This window comes from Amblyomma mixtum, chromosome 9, assembly GCF_055824585.1.
Source record: "Amblyomma mixtum isolate Tamu chromosome 9, ASM5582458v1, whole genome shotgun sequence".
Lineage (NCBI taxonomy): Eukaryota > Metazoa > Arthropoda > Arachnida > Ixodida > Ixodidae > Amblyomma > Amblyomma mixtum.
This window is the reverse complement of record NC_143020.1, coordinates 120028258-120044405: the sequence shown is the minus strand read 5'-3', so window position 1 is coordinate 120044405 and position 16148 is coordinate 120028258. Positions and strand designations below refer to the sequence as shown.

At 44.1% G+C, this 16148-nt stretch overlaps 1 protein-coding gene and 1 pseudogene across 2 annotated transcripts; one reads left to right on the top strand and one right to left on the bottom strand.

The window, feature by feature from the left end:
• The first annotated feature begins 140 nt into the window (after nt 1-140).
• LOC149331017 (uncharacterized) lies at nt 141-6135 on the top strand (annotated as a pseudogene). The gene is made up of 6 exons (XR_016285761.1): nt 141-171; nt 1030-1235; nt 2821-2882; nt 5139-5470; nt 5855-5912; nt 5992-6135. The product of XR_016285761.1 is annotated as an uncharacterized LOC149331017 (transcript).
• Nucleotides 6136-8623: 2488 nt separating this feature from the next.
• Nucleotides 8624-16141, bottom strand: LOC149331016 (uncharacterized). Its single transcript, XM_089561737.1, has 4 exons — nt 15485-16141; nt 11550-11609; nt 8920-8995; nt 8624-8836 (listed from the first exon to the last, which is right to left on the bottom strand). The coding sequence occupies exons 1-4, from the start codon at nt 15680-15682 to the stop codon at nt 8691-8693; spliced, it is 480 nt and encodes a 159-aa protein (XP_089417863.1). The 5' UTR covers nt 15683-16141; the 3' UTR covers nt 8624-8690.
• Between the last annotated feature and the right edge of the window lie 7 nt (nt 16142-16148).

Here is a 16148-nt window from a genome sequence, read left to right as displayed (position 1 = left end):
TGAGCTTTTGGAATACACAATAACAGCTTCAGAGTGCCTGTTTTCGTGCAGCACTTCTCAGAACAACCACTATGCACAATAGGAAGGCTTGGTCACCAGCGTAACATGCACTCCTGTTGCCATGGGCACCGCAGGAAACAACGCAAACCTAGCGCATGCTTGGATCTTGCGGTGAGGGCATGTTACTGCGCCTGCTGAACACAGCGTCAAGCAGTGCGATGAAGTTATTTAGCAAACGCACGCCGGATGGTTCCGTCACCGAGAGGTGGTGCATGTATATGTGTGACAATGGTACCTTGTTCTGACAGCGCGCTGTCTAGCGCTGTGGTACAGGCGTGCCTCCGGAATTCGATCCTAAGAACTGGTCATTTTCCACCGCAGTATATGACGAAGGCAGGCTGAAATAACTACATTTTTCATGTTTTAACAGCCAGTGTTTGAGATAAGCACTTCCATGTTCCCGCACTGCACGAGCGTCAAACTGCATATACTTGCTGCATATCTGAGGCACAATGGAGTTACTGAGTAGAAGCATTTGCAGTAACGCACGAAAGTCACGAGGGCAGTCTGCCCCTTCATTTCAGCGAACAATCAAGCCAATTAATTCCTGCACGAAGATATCTTTATTTCCTGCCTGTAGGCCTGCATGAATTTGGTAGCAAAAGCAAGCATAGAAAAAAAAAAACTGAACACATCACTTTCTCAGCTCAAGAGGGTCAAAGTGGCAGAGATGATCTCAATTAGTCGACTAATTGCTCATCTCTGGCAAATCATATCTCACAGGCAATGCAGCATGGCAGCTATAGTATAAATATACATTGCAAAAAAAAAAAGAACAGCCTTTTTTGGACTTTGCTGATACAAATCTTGCAAAAGGCATTGCTAAGTGTTGTCTCCAGCAGGCCAGCTGGAAAATTTGCAGTTCAGTTATCTCCAGCTGGAAGTCCAACACCAGCTGGAATAGATGTCTTAATTTTCATATACTGGGAGCATTTCTTTCTCATTGAAACACACTGCTGCATTTTACAGAAAGAAGAAATGCTATAGGCAGACATGACGGCTACATAAAGGCTACCTGGCAATCATGTGGCAGCGGAGGAAGCAGCAGCCCTTGCTGACTGCGAGTAATGGGCGTCGGCCGCACACTCTGGCAGCAACAGCGAGCGGACGCTTTGAGCAGCGCCTGGCAGCAAAGCACCTGATGCTGCACTGGCTGGCCACCGAGCAGGCTACTGGTACCACTGGCTCACTCCTTTTGTGAAAAACACTTCTGTTACCTACTTCGCCATTTTTTTCAGTAAACTGATTTGCTTGCAATTCATCCTTAGAAAAACACATGATATATAGATAAGATAGAAATACCATCCGGAATTCATACCTAGGCTATGTGCTACAAGTACCATTCACAGTACCATTTGATTAACAAGATATTCCCAGAAAAGAGCAAAGTCATGCTTCTTAGTTAGTGCTATTACCAGTTATGGGAACTCTGGTGTAAATTTATTGGTTGTCTTATATACTTGTATCGATCAGTTACCAAAGTGTGAAACAATAAGGTCCTTATTAAAGTTCCTCAGTACCAAGGCAACTCTTCCAGAAATCATGTGATGACTATTGCTGCTCTGTTGCAAGGGTTTTCTTTTTGCAGATTGATTATGAATACATATTATTGAAATTTTCTTGTACTTCGCAAACTGTTAGCTTTAATATTTTGTGTGTGGTCAGTGTATTATACCCCCCCCCCCCCCCTTGCCTTTTTTAAACTGAACATTCTATTTTGTAACTCCAGCACAGAAAACCCCGCCGTGGTGGCTCAGTGGTTATGGCGCTCGGCTGCTGACCCGAAAGACGCGGGTTCAATCCCGGCTGTGGCGGCCGAATTTCGATGGAGGCGAAATTCTAGAGGCCCGTGTACTGTGCGATGTCAGTGCACGTTAGAGAACCCCAGGTGGTCGAAATTTCCGGAGCCCTTCACTATGGCGTCCTTCATAGCCTGAGTTGCTTTGGGACGTTAAACCCAAATAACCAATAACCAGCACAGAAAAAGCTCTCCGGGGCAGGCTGCAGCTTATGAACCTCTGCTTTTATTGAAAATGCATTTCAAGCATTTTAAATAATGATGAAAACTTGGCATGTGTTGCACAGTAGGTCGCTTTGGTTAGCTGTAAACAGCTGCTGTTTTGTTGATGCAACCAGCAGTTTAAAATCAGTTCGCTCAATTTAGTCTCATTCATCACTGATGCATTTCTCTCCAGTTGCAGCTCCATTACCAAGTGGCTTAGATCTGGGTTGGCTTAGGCTTGGACACACACATATGCACGCATGTACACACACACAATACGGAGTATCGCTGATGATCATATCGTTTTTAGAAGCCTTGGCACTGAGGACCACTGATATCATTGATAAGGAGCCTACTTTAAGTTTGGTAACTGGTTCAAGTATTTAAGGCGTCCCAATAAATTTATGCTGGAGTTCCTGTAATTTGTTAACGACATTAACAGAAGCATGATTTCGTTCTTCTGGGAGTGTGAGTGCATATTTGTGCGTAAATCTATCACAGCAATCTTGCTTACCTCGAAAAGTAATCAAAATCAACGATACCATACATATTGCAAGCTTGACCTGAGCCTAGTTTATCATGCCAGCTTTCTGACTTGTGGAGAGACGGACATTTGTGGAGGAGCATTGAAATTTGATTGATTGTTCACATTGATTGTTTTTAAAAACAGAACCTCATTATGGATTGAATTCAATCGGAGAATATTGCATTCCTTTCTTGGCAAAGATTGCATACAGCTTTGCCTCTTTGTTGCGTAGCTGCAGTGGACACGGGCAGGCAACGTATTCAGCCCACCCGAGCTGGGAAGCAAGTTTCAAAGGCAAGTTCTACTGTGTTGTGGTCGAGAAGAAGGCAAACCCTGTGTTTTCCACAATTTTGCATGAGCTTGGTGTACACATCTACTCTTCCATTAATTTTGTGCAAATGAAGGCGGAACTAATGCAGCCTGAAAGAATACCAGAATGCAGGGTGCACAAAAGAACCAATCAGTGCAAGCAAAACCCAAAGCAAACCAAAAATGCAGGATTGTTGCGTTTTTAGCACACGTAAGGATAGTACCAGGTTATTGTGATGATAATTTTGAAATAAGGAAGTAATTATGCATTAGCATCCACCCAAGTGCAGGCATATGCCTACAAAGGAAACTTAATTTTCCATTGAAATGCCCAGAAGCAATTTAGTGGTCAGGTTCGACAACCTTACATAACAAGAAAGTCAACATGGATCAAAAGCGCATGAGGACTTCTGTACTGTACAGGTTCCATTTAGAGACAAGCATATTCAAATCATAATGCAATAATTTATAAAATTCAGCATAGGAGTGAAGTCGAAATAGAAACTGTGACGACATGTCTTTTAATTTACCCTTGCTTTCCTCACGATATTTTCCGTCTGCTTTTGCTATTTTTGCATCACTTCTGTGCTCTCCATGGTCGTCCCTAGACATGCTAATGACCAGAAGCAAGAAGGGTCAAACATATTTTATCCCCTGCTCTAAACTGCCTGAACAGTGTTTTCAGGACAAAGTTTTAACCTCCACCACCATTCAGTGTGTATTACACATCAAGAATATGATAACTGCATACACTGCTTTTTAACTGGTCAGCTAATATATGCAACACTGGTCAGTGCCTCAGGTGGTAGTGACAAGTGGAAGTCACGACAGCATTACAGCTAGTCGATTCCGACTAAACACAGTGCCAGTGTACAAAGACAGAGCACAAGAAAGATGTGGTATGCTGAATGACTGTTGGAGAAGTGATGCTGCATTTTGTGTGTCCATCAGTCCTTGTGCAGAGCCTTTTCGCACTAGTATTATGCGCATATCTTCATCAATACACAAGAGTAATGCTGCTGCATGTGTCCATAATCTCTCTGCAGCATCTACCTTCCCAAGCACACCTGTCAACATTGCCCCTTTGCTTCCAAATGAGAAACAAGGTTTTTCTGTTGCCGTGGTGTACAAGAGCAACGCAATCAACCATGTTTCCCTTACTTTGCTTGCAACCAAAAGCTGTGGTAACACTCCCAAAATATTATGAAAATGTTGATTCAGATAATGATGATGTTTGTGGTCTTTCCTTCAAAATGGGAAATGAACATTTGAAGCAGCACTCAGCGATGTTGCTTATATATATATAGTAAGAACATAGACCAACGTTTGAAACGCTTGAAACAATGGAAACAGTGGAACGGCCTTCGTCAGAATGTCTGGATCGAGAGGGATGGCACAATATATGTAGACATGCGCCTGATGCTTTTTTTATTGAATTTTTTTGCTCTGTTATCCTGTGCGTTGTTTTTCCCTACATATATTGTGCCATCCCTCTCGATCCAGACATTCTGACGAAGGCCGTTCCACGGTCGAAACGTCAATAAATTGTTTCAAGCGTTTCAAACGTTGGTCTATGTTCTTACTACTACATACCGTGTCAAGATTTTCCCTTTTTTTTTGCTGCATTATATATATATATATATATAAGAAGGGGGTGAAGATCGGATGGATTCGGTAGAACATACACGTAATTCGGTTGACACACGGTAGAAAAACAACTTTATTCTAACGTTTCGACCAGGGTCTGGCCTTCGTCATAGTGATATAAATATATATATATATATATATATATATATATATATATATATATATATATATATATATATATATATATATATATTGTCAGTGCACATTAAAGAACCCCACGTGGTCGAAATTTCCGGAGCTCTTCACTACGGCGTCCCTCATAGCCTGAGCTACTTTGGGACGTTAAACCCCAATAAACCAATATATATATATATATATATATATATATTGTGAATAACGGTGTTTTTTTTTTTTTTTCCTGACAAAGCGAGAGTTTTTTTTTCCTGTCCCCTATTTAAAGAGCAACTACGACGGCAGCAGAGAAAATTTGAAAGGTAGCATGCGTCTGCCTAGGCGAGACCGTTCAGTCGCCCGTACCTTGTGTTTCAATGTCGCCGTTCATTCTCTGCATCCTTTAAGCACATTTTTCAGTAATTGGGTGATACCAACTAGTCCCTTTTGTAGCGTCGCTCACAAGAGCACTGGCTAGCCCAGGTCCACACACGAGGGCAGGAACACCAGGCAACAGCAGTAGCAGCTCGACTGGCTGACTTGCTGAGCCGGTGCCGTCCCACGGAGGTCCCATCAACAGAGCCTCGGTCATGCAGCGCAAACCGGGCGCAGTCACGGTTGGCGCAGATGCCCTGGTGCTACCAAGGGCCTCTGCGAAGTATGCGGCCAGCAAGCCCAGTTTCATCTCAGAGTGCTTCCACGGACACTGAACAGGAGGACGACCATGTTGGTGGCCTTGAAAAGGGGGCCCCCTACCTTAGCTTCCTGGCACAGCTCACTGAACACCTTGTCAAGCAGCCACAACTCTCCAACGAGTGAGTGCATTGGCACGCATTGCTGAGCTGGTTAGTACACGTATGATATGAAAGCATATATTGAGATAAATATGAAGCAATAGAAAGCTCTCATATTTAATCATAGAAAACTCATTTCTAGTGTACTTTCAAGTTATAAAGGGGGCAGGACATCGATCAAACTGTAGAGCTTCTACTCCTGTCTCGTTCTGTATGGAGAAAATTGAAAATTTATTGACTGGCTGCTTCATAAGTCAACCAGTATGTTCGCTTGAGAGCTGCACACAGGCTATGGAAGACACCACAGTACTCACAGAATTTCACCTTTCATGCTTTAACACTACGTTGTATTCTGTGCTACCTAAGTGTTCTCAGACAATGTGTACATCGGATTTGTTCACACAGGGCCTTTTACACCACATGCAAGAGGTACATTGCCAAGGAAGGGGCTGGGCTGGACACTGTAAGCCAACAGTTCTATACTATGACATGCAAGCCACATGTCATCTGGAATACAAGGCAGTGTACCTTTCTGCATGCAGGATATGCTGTGGGCTCTAGTAAAGGAGCTGTTCCCAGACTTGGATCAATTCGAACCATCCATGTCCTGAAGTCTCAAGAGATGCTCGAGAGCCAAGCCATCATCATCATCAGTGCAGTCATCACAACCATCACTGCAACCAGGTTCAAATAAATCTCACTGGTGAACAAATGCCGCTCCAAGTAGCCTCCACAAACGTCCACTGACAATCCATGACAATATTATAATACAATCCAGCAGGCTTTTCAGGTGGCTTTCCTCAGCCGTCGTGTCTGCAAATTTTCTGCAAATATTATACCCAACAGCTACGCTCAACTCCATTCCCTTTACTTAGCGTCAACTGCTTCTCTCTGATATGACTGATGTTGTGCTATGTCATATCATGACAGTGTTCAACATTACACACTTAGTTGACGGGTATACCCCCCCATTTCACAAACAGCTAACCAAAGAAAACAAAGTAACCATCAGAAGACTCCAAACCAATACATTCCACAATCCCTACCTCAAGAATAAAATGTACCCTATCCTATACAAGAACAACAGCCAATTTTGCAAAGAAATAGCGACCCTATCTCAAATGGCATGGGCATATGCGTCAAAGGAATCCAAACATTAGCTAGCATACAAGTGGGAGGACGTGCTGTCCAGCTTGGAGCCACTGTCAGCAACAGTTGGCAGAAAGGGCCAGGACAGCAGCAGCGTCTAGAGATGTAAAATTTCAGGAAAATTTGAACGGCGTGAAAAAAACCGTTTTTTTTTTCAGGGTTTTTTTCATGAAAAATTGTAAGTTTTGCAAAACATGACAGAAACAGATTTATTTGCAATAGCACACCAATCAATAATAATGCTCCGAAGTTCAGTCGAATATGCAGTTATAGATGTCATATTGTGAAACGAACTTCTGGTTCTATTGCACCGAGAAGATAAATAATGATTTGCACTTCATGCGAATATGGAGGTATAAATATCATATTTGTGGAACGAACTTCTTGTTCTATTGCACTGAGAAAGGTGACATGAAAACTGATCTATAAGTCACTCCATATGGGACTCAGAATCACTGTCGCTGGATGCGGCACTACGCGCAGCAGCATGGATTGAAGCTGTGTCCACAGCTAGGTTCGACTGCACATACACAAGCTTTCGAACGCGTTCCCCTGAAAGCCTGTTGTGAATCCTTGTATGGACATTCCCAAAACGTGACCAGTTTGTTCGCAGCTGGCGGATGATGGTGGTATCTGCAGCAGTCGGCAAGCCAGACGAGTTAGCGGCTGGTTGGTGCAAAGGCCTTGCCACCAGGTAGATGGGGTCACGTGCTTCGCTGAAGACCCCTGTCCTGTACCAAATTCCTGCGGATGTTCTGTACTCTGCTATGTCGGAAATCAAGAAGCTAGGCTTGTATTTGGCTAAAACCGCTTACCTGCACAGCAGCCTATGTTATTTATGCGTGTGTGTAGCGCTGTAGAATTTGCAGCCGTTTTGTTCTACTTCAGCCGTGAGTTCAAGTATTAGTGTGTTTTTAAGTCAAGCCTGGATCTTATATGTGACCTGGCCTTCAACCCACGTACTCGTAGCATGAACGTTTTAAAAAGCAGTACCTGGCACCGGCGATGACGACTGCCCTCCAATCGTTCAAAGATGCACGCTGTAATTGTTTTCAAAGCAAAAACAAAAACCTAAAGTAAAAGCAAGCAATCGTAAAACCTTGAAATTGCATTGTGAAATTTTCAATGTTTTTTTCCATTTTCCCTCGTCTGAAAAAAACGAAAAAAACCGGTTTCTTCCCAAAATTGCAGTGTTTTTTTCAGGCCTTCACATCTCTAGCAGCGTCCAATAAAGTTTTGTCCACTCATTCATTCTGATCACTCAAGAGGAATGCACACAACATTCGTATCCTACTGGTACTGTCCTATGCAGTAGAAACCTGGATGCTAAAGGAGGGGCTCATATGAAAACAAGCGGCAAAGTTAAGGGACATGAAGAGAGGAGAGTGGGTAAGGGAACAAACGTGAGTTAATGACAGCCTAAGGGAAATTAAGGACGAGAGATGAACAGGGGCAGGACATGCAAGGCAGAGATAAATAACCAGTGGGTGCCGCTGATGAACACTCTTAAGGTTAGGTTACTTGTAAAGCAGAGGGTTTGACAGCCGTCGCCGTAGCTCCGCGGTAGAGCACCGGACGCGTAATTCGGAGGTCGTGGGTTCGGATCCCACCGGCGGCATGTGGTTGTTTTTTCTTCTGCTTTTCTAATCAATTAGCTTTAAGCGATGACATATTCAGTAATATTCTAAATTGACCAACACCACAAAATAAATAAATTAATTTAAAAAAAATCCCCTGTGCCCCTTGGTTTCTGTGGCTGTTGGCTACTGTCACAGTGGCACCTAAGAGTAACAAAGTGGATTCCATGAGAAGGTTGACATAGCTGAGGGTGGCAAAGATTCGGGAGCACAAAAAAGTTTGCGGGACTGTGGCAGCCATAGCTTGCATGAGACATGGAGGTTAATGAGAGAGGCCTTTGTTGCGTAGTGGACACAACTGGGCTGACGACAACAATGATGTTGGCAGTAACAGACCTCCAGTAGAGCACGATTCGCCTGATCATCAAGTATTCTTGGGTAGCACTCATTGGGCTTGGATACTTAGAGCAAGGTTTATTCCGCAAAACTAGCCACAGACAGTCCACAGAGAGAAGTCATGGTTGCTGTGTTGGCAGGCCTCGGAGCTTGCGGTAGAGGCACTGTTTCCACTCTTCTTCGGGCACGTCTTTGGCCCAGGGGGGCACGTGTGAGCTCGGCAGTTCAAACCCTGCCATGGCCGCCTGGATGGCCTGGATTTGTGCTGCACGGCGAAGCCAGTAATGTCAGCGCCCTCGCCGAAACTACCGAAGCCACTGCTCACAAACGCCCAAGCAAATCACTCACCCTGGGCTAACGGTTCCACTGGACGGGGCTCAGCTGGCCGGAGCATCTCCTCTGTCGGCCGCCACTCACTGGGGGCCTGTGGCAACACAACAAGTTGTCAGCAATGGTAGGTGCCATCCACGTTCCCATGCATGTTTTTTTACTGCACAAGGTAAGCAAAGTCCGTAACTGAGGGCTAGTTAAAGGATTGCATGCATTAAGTTTTGCTTATATAATGAAGCACAGGAAATCAGTAAGCGTAAGTCGCCTGATAGAATTCACCTTCACCTGGTAAACAACTTATAATTCGACTGTTCTCTCATCTTGTTTCGCTTTGAACTGTGACTGTGACGTCAAAGTTCAGTTCAGGTCCCATGAGGCATATAAAAACGGCGACGTTGCTGCACTGTGCAGCAAATGCTTTGCTCTAGAGGAATTTGATGGGCTCAAGAGACATTATCATGTCTTCATACTGACTACCTTCTCAGCTTTCAGGTTTTTTTCATTGAGAATAAACCCATTCCATTTCTAACAGTGCCGTAGCTGCTTGTTAGTGTTTGATTACTCCGGCTTTAGGGGCAGGCTGGCATAAGAGTTGGAGCAAATGAAAATAAAGATGCTGCTATTATATCACAATATTTTCTTTCCCTCTCGTTTGACCTGAAGTCAATTTTGATATTATACCAAAACCGAAACAGCACGAGAGAATATGTGCCAGGTGTAGGTGAATTTCACACGGTGATTCATGTATGCCAATGTATTATGCATCACTACAAAGAAGAGAACATGCAACCAAAATTTTCATGTCTACAACCTGCAGAACCTGTGTTAAATGTGATGATGCAAAGTGCAACGCAACAATAATACTACATGATGCAACAATGCCGATTATTTGTACAAACAGGTCATAAAAATACTAACTCATAAAAACTGCTACAGAACAATAAAACATATTATACTTCTGGCAAAAAGCTATTCACATGCGACAGAGCAGTGCAAGCAAAAACATGCATTAACAGTAAGCACAGAATCCAATAACATACAAACAAAAAAATTGATAGGATGGTTACCACTGTGTAATAAGAAAGAGATAGTCGTTAAGGTTTTTACAATATGTTGAGGTAGCAAACAAGAAAGCAAATTCGTATCTGTATATACTCCGTTTCATACATAGCAGGAAAAGCTGCGCAGATTGCTGAAGTAGTGCGTCCGCGAAACTATATCACTCCACCACGTATCGTTCGTTCTTCTCGAAACTCCGGTCATTGTTTGGATGAATACAAAGAGCGGTATAAAACGACGTAGTAGCATTGAAAATCGCAGTTGAAGCAGTGAGGCGCTCAGTGTTCGGGCTCTCTGGCCATAACTTTCACAGAGTGTGAACTACTTTTTCGGCGCGGATTTAGTAAAAGCGATTCACCCTACCAACTGCGTATCATACCGCCACGTGCACTTTTTGCTTCTCGAAATCTCCCTGAGTTGCAGTGCGAAAATGTGGCAAGAGGTAAAATGAAGTCCAGGAGGTGCCAGTCACGGCACTTAAGATATGTCGCTACGAAATATGCTTGTGTTCGCTTCGGTTGTATGGCAAACTACTTTTTGCGTGCGGACTTGGCATCTTGGCATGCGCGAACAGGCGTGTTAGTTTTGGCAACGTTGTCTGCTATGTATGAAACAGAGTATAGTTCTAAAGCACTCTTTTCAGTTTGCTGCACATACTTGCTTTGAGACTTTTTCTCCTCTTTAGTCTGCCGCTCGAGGCGCATGGCACCATGAATAACACTCTCCTCGGGCATCGCATTTCGCAGCAGCTGCCCCAGATGGACCGTGCTATATTACTCCGTTCTCACCATACTCTCCTTCCTCCTTTCACAGTAACCACCCCCTGGATGGTTCCCAAGGTAACCACCTCTGATTACGCATTCCTACACTCTCATGAAACCCTCTTCCTTTCAGGGTCTCTACATTCGAGGTGGTTACTATGGGTTATGCCTTCCAACACTCTTGACATACCTTCCTACTTCCAAGGTAGCCTTTCTCTCCTCATTCCAGAGTAACTACTCGCTGGGCGGTTTCTGTGGCAATCACCTGTCGGTTACGCTTCCTTAAAGAAGTGAAGTCAAGAGTTCGACGAAAACTCATCTGGTCGGGGACAAACATATTGACGATGAAGAAGGAACGCCGACCAAAGAAAAAAAAACGCTTCCTTACACTCTCGTATGGCCTCTTCTTTCCAAGGTAACCATCCTCCGGTTGGAGATTCCTCCACTCTTCAGGCAGTTCCCACGGTAACCATCTTCCGGTTATGCCTTCCTACGCTCTCGCCATACCCCCCTCCTTCCAACGCGGCTACCATCTAGATGTGTCCGGTGGTAACTACCCACTGGTGATGGATTCCTCCACTCACGACATACTCTTCTATTCCATAGCAACCACCCTTTCAGAGGTTCTCATGGCAATGTACCCACCAGTTACGGTGAAGGTTATGACATACTGCTACTACGATGGCGATGCAAAAACCCAGGAAAGGGCACTTGACAGCTGTCAATGTAAAATGCCCAAAGATGAAATAACTCATCAACAGTTGCTGCTCCTAACAACTGCAGAAATGTCCAATAATGCCACTGGTATGCTCCGCATGATTGGCTTACCTCGGGCAAGGCCAGGGACCCAGCAGGAGAAGCTGCCGGCTCCTCATCTTCTGCCTCTTCCTGGGAAGACCAAACAAAGAACGATTTTTTCTCTGGCCATTCATGACGTGCACATCACATGCATACAGTACATACAAACAACTCAAAAGCGAAAGGTGCACATTGCTTCACTAAGGACCGGAAAGGCCATGCAGAGATTTTTCAGCCGACAGTCTGCGTGTCTGTAACACAGTGTTAAGCAACTGACAGGCTTGAGATGCAGCCAGATGCTAAAAATGGTAATGATGAAAGACTGACTGGTGGACGCTGCGATTGTACTGCATTGCTAATGCCCACCTCACATTCTACCAGGTTAGAAACAACCAACTGGCCCAGCTGGCTGGTTCAGCTGACCAGCTATTCCACCAGCATACTCTTAATATTACTCGTTGTAACCAGCACCTTTGTTACGGAGTCTACAGCAACTTCAATAACCCTGAAAAGGCAAGTGGATTTATCATTTACATTGAGTAACTGGTTACATCCTAGATAATCGTAATCATTATTACTTCTATTCTTATACAAGTTGACAACTGTATGAAACAAGTAGGGAACTTATGGAATGGAGGAATTACAATTACTTGGAGTGTACTCAAGCGACAAGTTGCATGCTCTCCAATGCCATAGCTATAGATACTTATAACCTTACACCACATCCAATGCCATTACTATCCTGTTGCAGCAAAATGGAATGCATGCTAAACATGTCCAGGAATAGCTGGGCCAACATAGGCCAAAGCATACTCGATTTGCACTTCCCTTATGATCTGTACTCTTCTCACTTAATGTCTGAAGAGAGGGGTATCCTTACTCATGACATCGTCAGTCAGTATAGCAATTAGGCAACTAAAGAACCACAGTTTTAATAAGGAAACTACAGACCCGTTTCCTTAACCAGCATAACCTGTAAAATTATGGAGCATGTAATATATAGTTGCGTTATGGCCCATCTCACCAAACACATCTCCTATGCACTAGTCAACATGGTTTCAGGAGTGGATTTTCCTGCAGTACGCAGCTGGTAGAGTTCGTTCATGATTTAGCATCGGCAATCGATAAGCAACAAGTTGTGGACTGCATTTTCTTGGATTTCCGCAAAGCATTTGATGTTGTCGCACACAGTCTTCTTCTCTCCAAATTGAAAGCGTATAACCTGGATTGTAAAGTAATTGCGTGGATTGCAGAATATCTGTCGTTACGAAAACAGGCTGTTGTTCTGAACGGTATTTCTTCACAGTATGCACCAGCTACGTCGGGTGTTCCCCAAGGCTCAGTATTGGGACCACTTTTGTTTTTGCTGTATATTAATGATATTTCAGTTGGCATACAGTCTTCATTCAGGATGTTTGCCGATGATTGTGTTGTTTACAGAGTAGTAAATTCCACTTCTGATTCACAAATCCTGCAAACTGATTTAGATACTGTAGCAGACTGGTGTGTACGTTGGGACATGTCCTTAAATATAAACAAAACTGTTCACGTCACCTTCACAAGAAAACGTGCTAATCATCCGTATAGGTATAGGGTTAATGATTTTACTCTAAACATAAGCAAGTCATTTAAATATCTAGGCGTCTTTTTTACATCGGACTTACGATGGAATAAGCACATTAATTATATTGCGAATAAGGCTGCATCACGTTTGGGTATTCTACGGCGGAATTTTAGCCATTTACCAAGTAACTTAAAAACACAGCTGTATTTCAGTCATGTACGCTCCATACTTGAATATGAATGTGTTTGCTGGGACCCACACACATCTGAGTGTGCAAGAAAATTAGAGAAAATTCAGAATAGGGCTGTTAGATTTGTTCTTGGTAATTATAATTGGCAAGTTAGTATGACGGAAAGCAAACGAAAACTTAACTGGCAAGAGTTGAAGGACCGTAGAAGGTACATCAGATCGAAATTTTTCCACGAGATTTCTTATTCAAAAACTGGCATAAACCGCGAACAATATATCCAGGCGCCTCATTATATATCAAAGCGACTGGACCACTGCTTGAAGGTCAGGGAATTTTCTTGCAAGGGTGACGTCTTGCGTTATTCTTTTTTTGTTAGAACTGTTCGAGACTGGAACAGTTTGCCATCGAGCATTGTATGTATTACATCTAATGAAGCATTTTTCCATGCACTGCAATAATTGTTTTATACCTATAATGAAGTCTGTGCCCCCCTGCTGTAATGCCCTGCGGGGCGATGCAGATAACTAATAAATAAACAAATAAATAAATAAATAAGTAATTTTGCACACACCATTGTATCTGATTCCTCGTAATGACAAGACCCTTGCTGATGCCATAACAACTGGTGGTAATGTGGTGGTAAATTTCGACGGCACGAATGTCTACACACTCTGTACTGTACCCTTGTGAGACCGCGTCTTGAGTTCGCATCAGTAGCCTGGAATAGCATATCTGTCGCCTATTGCACGAAAATTGAAAATGTCCAGCGTAAGTTCATATGCATCTATTATGATAGATATATTGGTCGCCGTCGTTTATACGACTATGATTCTCTCTTGGCAGACCTCAATATGTGTACCCTTGGCGACAGGCGACGCATACGTGACATGCAGTTTCTGCAAAGTTGTGCGCGGTTTCATTAACTGTGGGACCTTACTGATGTCGCTGAATTTTCGTGTGCCGCATGCAAAAGTCGCAAAATGTTTCGACACATTTTATCCCGATTTGCACGCCATCTGTCCAATCACTCGTTTACAAATCCTGTATAACAAAACGTTTATTGACACGGACATATTTGCCTAATTGTTGTTTTCATGCCTGGTTTTAAATGTCTTTAAGTGGTCATTCTGATGTATCTGACCTAGTGTGGGCTCGTTTAGGCCACTTGGCTGTTGAGGCACACTCAAATAAACATATCTACCAAAAAATGTTGCTGTAAATAGTAAACTTACTAATTTCCAATTATTTTTACAAATTAATTGTAGAAACACTGATGCAGGCATGCATGGCGGAAATGACGACCAAGATGGTTAGTATGGACATCTGTGAGAAGGCACTCATATATAAGGGACACTTAATGAACGGACCAAATTTTCTTCAAGCATTTCGATTTTCAACGGCATTTCAGCCGGGTCTTTAGAACTGTGGCCTTTGCGGCCTACACAGAAATGCGTGACCAGAAACATCACCAAAGCCAGATCAACTGCAGAATCATGCCAAGTACACTTTCTTGATTACGAGAACAATTACACATACGGAATATGACATTGTCATTATACTGCTAACCTTCAAAAGTTTACGCCATTAGCTTCAAATGAGGGCTCCAGGGAGACTGTTCCACGGCTCTTACAGATACGTTGGAAGCTCGTTTCTCCAAGAGGCGCCCAAACATGCTATGGATCCATGCAGTAACCTGAAGCGCCAAGCTGTGTGTCAGCCAACAAAAAGATTCTGCACCCTGCCATGATGCAGGTTGCTCTGCCTTTAAGAATAAAAACGGCAGCTGATTTGCATAGGTAGGCCAAATGCAAATATGTGCGCGAGCAAGGTGTGTTTCACAATTTTTGCATCATGAAAACACTGCTACGCTAAGATGTTTATCGTGGTACGTCGTCTTTATAAAAGGTGAGCCATCTGCTTTAAAGCAGGTGGCTCACCTGCAACCTAGGTCATGTGACCTTGTGATGCTATCACAACCTGCCAGGTGTATGTATATGTAGTACACATGGGCAGACTGCCACCTGCCCACAGTGGCAGGTGGGCCACCTTCCAGAGGAGGCAGGTGTAGCCACTGTAGCCACAGACAACAAACACACACACAACGGCTAAATGCGGGGAATAGCCACTATAAGTGCAAGCGCACAAAAATGTACTCTTTGGACCACAGCAATATCCCAAACACGACAGACTATGGATGTCGGCGGGACGCACCGCGTCGCTCGCCTCCTGGTCGGGGTCCTGGGGCAGAAGCTGGTAGCCGCCGCCGCCATCCACGCTGTCCCCATCACCTAACTCGGAGTCCGAATCGGACGAGACGTGCTGGTGCATGTGGTATGCGGGTACAGCCGGCAGGGCGTCGTCGCCGGAGTTATTGTTGTCGGGCTCGGGCATGTCGTTTGGTAGGACCATGCTGCGCTGCGGTCAGCTGGCGGCACTGGCGGTCGTCGAGTTACGCTTCGGCGAGCGCTGTCACTCCACCTCGAGGCCAATTTCACGGCCGCGGCCTTGACAGCAGCGCGTGCCGGCTCGGTAAGCTACTGCGTTGTGTAATTTGCAATTTATGACTTCAAATGGGCTCCGATTAATACAAACACACGCACAACATCGCCACACGCCCTACCGATGCTAAACCAATCCAGCGTTACTCTCGCCCACGACGCCCATGCACTCGCCCTCATTTTCATTGAATCAGTTTGCGCCGGCCTTGGTTACGCGGCGCAACCATCGCGTAAATAAAACGCAGGTAAAAGACTAAAAACTAGGCACAGTCATACAAACTTGTGTTAACTAAAACGACGGCACCTAAAAAAATTACTGGCTTCTGCGGGTTCTGATTAAGTGGCGTTGCGGTGTCTCGTGGCGGTGCGTGGCCCAA

Excerpts from the sequence above, each read along its gene's own strand:
- LOC149331016 (XM_089561737.1), bottom strand. The coding sequence starts at position 15,682 with ATGGTCCTACCAAACGACATGCCCGAGCCCGACAACAATAACTCCGGC. Across the intron at positions 11,610-15,484 it reads ACCAGGAGGCGAGCGACGCG|GAAGAGGCAGAAGATGAGGA; the intron begins GTGCGTCCCGCC and ends TGGTCTTCCCAG. Across the intron at positions 8,837-8,919 it reads AGTGGAACCGTTAGCCCAGG|CACAAATCCAGGCCATCCAG; the intron begins GTGAGTGATTTG and ends TTCGCCGTGCAG.